A 6,281-nucleotide genomic window follows, 5' to 3' on the forward strand; every position below is an offset into this window, starting at 1 on the left:
TTTCAATTGTTTTGAAGCATAATATTTTTTCATTTTAGTCTGGGTCTGCATAATATTGTTATTTACTTCTGTAACAATTTTATTATAAGAATCCATTTTTTCTTGAACTTGCTCATTGGATGCCTTATATTCAAAATTTTTATTTTCATTAATATTTAAATCAGTATTATTTAGAGACAAAGTTGAAAATAAGTTTGCTTCTCTGACGAACATTAAAAAAAAAGGTGTGAATTTTGTTGAATTTTGCACACATGTACGTAGACCAAATAAAACAGCTTCTAACAATTCGTCCCAATTGTCTTGGGTTTCATTGGATAATTTAGAAAGGGATTTCTTAATTGTCTGATTTGTTCTTTTATCTTGCCCATTAGTTTGAGGGTGGTAAGCAGAGGTTATCAAGTGTTTGATTTGAAATGAAGAGAACAAAAGTTCATTCAAACTATTTACAAATTCTCTGCCTTGATCTGAAAGAATTTTCTTTGGAGGACCAAATCGATAAAATAAAGTAGTAAGGCACTTTGAAACATAAAAGGCTGACTTTTCAGGAATTGCAAAAGCTTAAATATATTTACTCCAAAGATCAGTTAGGCGCTAATTTACATCTCTACCCCCCTATTTTTATTTTTGATTATGATAGAGAATTTTATCCTGATTAAGAATCGTATAAAAACATAGACCTGAAAACCAAAGGAAAGTTCTCTAATTTAATGTTAAAGTGTCAAAAAAATATACCAAAAACGCTAATGTTCACCATCTTTTTTTATAACACTTTTAAATTTCACTATTTAATTACGCCACCTGGTTTCTGTAGTTTGAAAGTAATTAAAATACTCATGAAAATTCCAAAAGTATTCATAAAAATTCCGATGCAAAAAATTTGCAAAAAATAAAATGTAGTTATAAAAGATTCTATAAGAAATGTTTCTGTATTTCTGTTTTAAAATTAAAATGGCGAACGTTAGACGACCGACTATTATCGAGTTTAATAGGATTAATTTACCGGAAATCGGTCGCAGGTTTAAAAACAATGATACCGAGTGCATTCGGTGGTGCAGGGAGTTTGGTTTACTTGCTATAAATATGATCTGTCCTCGATGTAACATCCAGTGCAACGAACAAAATTGTCATAATGTCGATGGAAAGATTTGGAGATGCATGCAGAAGCAATGCAAAAAGAAAATAAGTATTCGTGTTGGAAGTTTTTTTGAAAGATCTCAACTGAAACTTTGGCAAATAATAGGTATTACTTATATTTGGACTCGTAGCGCCGGAAAAAGTCGTGGCCTTTCAGTAGAAGACATACAAAAGGATTTAGAAATTGGTAGCAATAAAACTGTAGTTGATTGGAATCAATTTTGTAGAGACATTGCTGTTACTTATTTCCTTAACAACCGTGTGCAATTAGGAGGGCCAGGTTCAATAGTGGAAATAGATGAATCACTTTTTTCAAGAAGGAAATACAACCGAGGTAGAATTAAAGAAGATCAATGGATTTTTGGTGCGTACGATATAGCAACTAAAGAAGGGTTACTCATTCCTGTAGCACACCGCGATGCAGCAACCATATTACCCATCATTATACAATGGATTCGTCCTGGAACTGAAATATGGAGCGATATGTGGGCAGCATAGCAAGGTTTAGCAGCGCAAGGTTTTCAACATGGTACAGTAAACCATACTTTACATTTTGTTGATCCTGCAACAAATGTTACAACAAACAGGGTTGAGGCAATGTGGCAAAGAAGCAAAGCCAAATTTAAAGCTATGTTCTGTCTCTAAACATTGCTCTCATAAATACGGACATAAATCTATAAAGTATCAAAGCATTAAAACTTGGAACAACCTTCCTTATGAACTAAAAGCTCTCAATTCATTCTCAACCTTTAAAACTAGATTATTCTACTTTTTATTAAAAAAATATAGTTAGTGTTTATAATTTCTATTATCAATTTTTGTTGTCTTTAGTATTTTTTTTTTTTTTTTTTTTAATTTCTATCATATATTTTGTTGTCATTACTATTGCTTATTGTTATTTCTATAAATATTTACATTACTATTATTAACTACTTTTAACTATTACTACTAATATTAATATTGTTATCATTGTTATTATTATTATTTTTGTTATTGTTATTATCATTATTATTATATTATTATTGTTATTATTATTAGTGGTATTATTAACACCGTTATTTTTATGTTATAAAGTTATTATTAACATCGTTATTTTTATGTTATAAAGTTTATTATTTTTATTATATATTATGAAAATTAGCATTATATTTATTTGAATTAGATATTATTAACATTAGCAGGTGTTTACTTTATATTAGTAAATTTACTATTTGTAAACTTCCTTGAGTGTAAAATCTTATTTCAGAAATAAATTATTGATTGATTATTGATGGTTTGGACCCACAAATAGAGAAATGATTCCCGATTATTTGTCAGAATTCATGTGGGCGCAACGTTTTAAAGAACATTCTTATTTTCACTTTTGGAACCAAGTTGTTGATGAATATCCCGTTTGATTATTATTTTTGTATATAGTAACATTTGTCTATCTAAAATAATAATATATTTAAAAAAATATGTATATAATCTGAAAATAAAAAATAAAACTTATTGAAGTTCGAAGTTTTTTAAAGAAAAAAATAAATAAAAAGAAAATTACACAACAAATTTATCCATAGAATGTTTTAGCGGAATAAAAACCGGGCTATCAAGTTTTTTTAATGATTAAGTTTCATAATGTTTACCGCCTTAATTATAACTTAGTCATGTTTCAAAAAAGATGACGAATATTAGCGTTTTTGGTATAATTTTTTGACACTTCAACATCAAATTAGAAAACTTTCCTTTGGTTTTCAGGTCTATGTTTTTATACGATTCTTAATCAGGATAAAATTCTTTGTCATAATCAAAAATAAGAATAGGGGGGAAGAGATGTAAATTAGCGCCAACCATAATAGGTTTTAATTCCGGAGCAACAGTTCTTATTTTCTCCATACCTTGGCACTTGTCACATTCTTTAACCCATTTGTTAATATCACTAACCATCCCTAACAATTAAATTTAACATAAAGCTAAACTCAAACATGAATAAAATACGTAATATTGTGATAATACTTAGCCAATAGAATGAACTTTTTAGCTTTGCTCTAGTGTTGTTGAGACCAACATGAGCTCCATGATTAGAATCATGGACATCTTTAAACGCTATCATTTTTTCACAGTCGTTTATAAGAACTTGTAATTTTTTAAAAGCAGTTACATAATACAATTTACCATCTGAAGTATAAAAAAAGTTAGACTTAATTCAATGGTAATAATTATTTATTCAACAAACTATAATGTTATGTTTACATACCACATAGTTTGAATTTTTTAGCATACTTTAAAAAGGATTTACGCACTGATTTGTAGTATTTCATCCTTTTATCAGAAAGATAATGTTTAACATCTTCAACAGAATAGTTACGAACAGGCATTTTTCAAATTAAATTTTTGACTTTTTAGATTTAAATTAGAAAAGTAACTTTGAAGATTTACCTAACGGAACAAGGCTACTTATTTAACGATAGATTTCACCTACCTAATATCATATCTGCGCATATCATATCTGCGCATGCTTATCGCATGCTTATCGCATGCTTATCGCATGCGCAGAGCTATCTGTCTACTTTTTTAACGGGCTACTTATTTAACGTAACACCGGCTTTTTAACGTTACACCGGCCTTTGACCTACTTCAGGCAGAGGCCTAATACTCTCAGCTGAGATGATTGAATTTTTAAAAACTAATAGAGTGATTGGGTCATAATCAGAGATTTTATTTGATACAAGTAGATCTATTTTACTTTTGTCTAGCTGATTAGCCGGTATCAGAATTGATTCATTAAACCTTTTATTTAGTGGTTAATTGAATACAACTGCCAGATTTCTTTATTTGAATCAGCATTTGAAGTATATAGATTTGAGCAATCAGTTACATAGTTAGGACAATAATCAGAATTAGTAAAAATATATGGATTTAATGGTTAACCATTACATCAAAACCACCCAAAATATTAATAATAGATACAGACTGTGATACAGCTTGTGATGTCGTACTTTTGAACGACATTATATAGCACTAACCAAGAATTTAAATAAGTGGTTTAAAAAATAACGCGCACAGTTGAGGTAAACGTAACAACATGCCCATTTATTTCGTGACAAGTAACCCTCTCTATGTTAGTAAAAAGACATCTGTAATTTTCCCAAAGGCATGAGAATTTCGTAAGAATTTTTTATAGATTAGGTTTCTTAAATGAACAAAAAAGTTTACAAATGTACATTCAAAACACAATAAAATAATTTCCATTTAGAAAAAGAAAAATTCTAAATATGTGAAATTCAGCTTTTACATATCAAAAACACATACAGTAGAATCCCGTTAACTCGGACCCTGGATAAGTCAGACTTTTACTAAGTCGGACAAGTTTTCAATTCCCCTTGAATTCTCTATACATACCGAAAGCTTCGCTTAACTCGGACATTCGCCAAGTCGGACAAAATATATATCCGTTCAGAGTCCGAGTTAACGGGATTCTACTGTATAAACAAATAACTTTTTTCTACACTCTAAAAATAGATGGAAATAACTGTGGAAAGGTCTTTTTTTAATAAGATTTCTGTTGCACGATTTAAAAATTCTAAACCATATCAAGATTTTTAGTAATAAACTGTGTGACAAATATAATAATAAACTTTTGTTTATATTTATTTTATTAGTAAACTAAAATTCAATGTAAAATTTTAGTTTACTCAGAACGTATATGAGTATATACATATTTTTTGATAACGGACTATTAATTATTAACAGTGATTCTCGATGACTAGACCTTTAGGTTAGGTTGGGAAAAAAATTCTGATTTTTGATTGGCTATATTGCGAAACATGCCTCTAGGGTTTCTATAAATTATGCACAAAAAAATTTTGCGAATATTTTAGATCTGGAGCAAGCCCATCTTCAAGCACGATATATATTAATAAACATTTCTCTTTCTTTTTAAATATTAATATTTCTCGTATTAAAGTTCGCATTGCAGTATTCCAGCGATGCACTGCAAAATTGGTTTTCCATCACAACAACTTAATATAATATATTTTTGTTATGATTGATTGATAACATTAACCAATTGATCATGACTGTTTTTTCCAAAATTTACTAGAAACGAATTTAAATGTCTCATTATTGTTCATCTAATATATAAAAAGTTCTTAAGTGTTGTTTTAGAGGAAATTATAAAGTAGCTTTGTCAAACATTTAGCCATTTAAGTTTTCTTATGTTTCAAATAGTGTTGTACAACAAATTGATAAAGATAAAATCTGTGCTTGATAAAGTTTCAATACCCTCAGTAACGCTTTGCAGAGTTGTCAAATTAATAAATGGATACCATTTATTAATTTGACAACTATTATTAATTTGAGAGTTATCTAAGTTTTATGAAATCCTTGTAACGTAATGAAGAAAACGAAAATTACAAAAATAGATTTAAACAACACTTCCACACTGAAAAATATGATGATTATAAACTCTGTCCGTTAATAGTTTATTATCGCAAAATTCCTACTTAAACTATTCAGATGAAACACTAAAGCAAAAGAATTCAGATAAAGAATTATAAAAAAGTTAAGCTAACTATGTCATTATAGAGGATGCGCAACCTTGTATGGTTGATATGGATTATCAGACAGAGTATTGGCAGTGCTTAAAAAATTTGAAAAGATTTTAGACATTGCTTAAAAAAATTTCTTTTTTTTTAGACATTGCTTAAAAAATTTGAAAAGATTTTAGTATCGTAATCAGTTATGATTCACAATCTTGTTGTTGACAAAAACAGTGGATAATTGCTCACAATTTCAAATGCAGAGTAAAGAAAAGTATAACCCATCAGGTCTGTATTTTAATGGGAAGGAAGGGTTAAACTCTACTTTTGGAAAAACTCAAATACAGACGGCTTTGTCGGATTATAAATTACTCAGTTTAATAATAATCAAGTTCTGTGTACGTTGGTCTGTTGAAAACATAGCCATATTCTTCATTAATATAGTTCATAAACTGAACGTAATCAGATGTGACGGCACTGTTAATAACACGAAAAATAGTAAAATATATGTAAAAAGTACTTTACAGTGAGGGTATTGCTGTTTACACCTCAACAAATTGACATTTCGGATTCCTGCCCAAATATTTGCTGAAATTAATAGACCGGTTAATTGAAAAAATTGCTTTT

General features: G+C 28.8%; 1 protein-coding gene across 1 annotated transcript; it reads left to right on the forward strand.

The window, feature by feature from the left end:
• Positions 1-948: 948 nt before the first annotated feature.
• On the forward strand, positions 949-1,632 carry LOC136080179 (uncharacterized). The gene has a single exon (XM_065796791.1). It carries the CDS (start codon positions 949-951, stop codon positions 1,630-1,632), a length of 684 nt encoding a protein of 227 aa, XP_065652863.1.
• Positions 1,633-6,281: the final 4,649 nt, after the last annotated feature.

This window comes from Hydra vulgaris, chromosome 05 (genome assembly GCF_038396675.1).
Source record: "Hydra vulgaris chromosome 05, alternate assembly HydraT2T_AEP".
NCBI lineage: Eukaryota > Metazoa > Cnidaria > Hydrozoa > Anthoathecata > Hydridae > Hydra > Hydra vulgaris.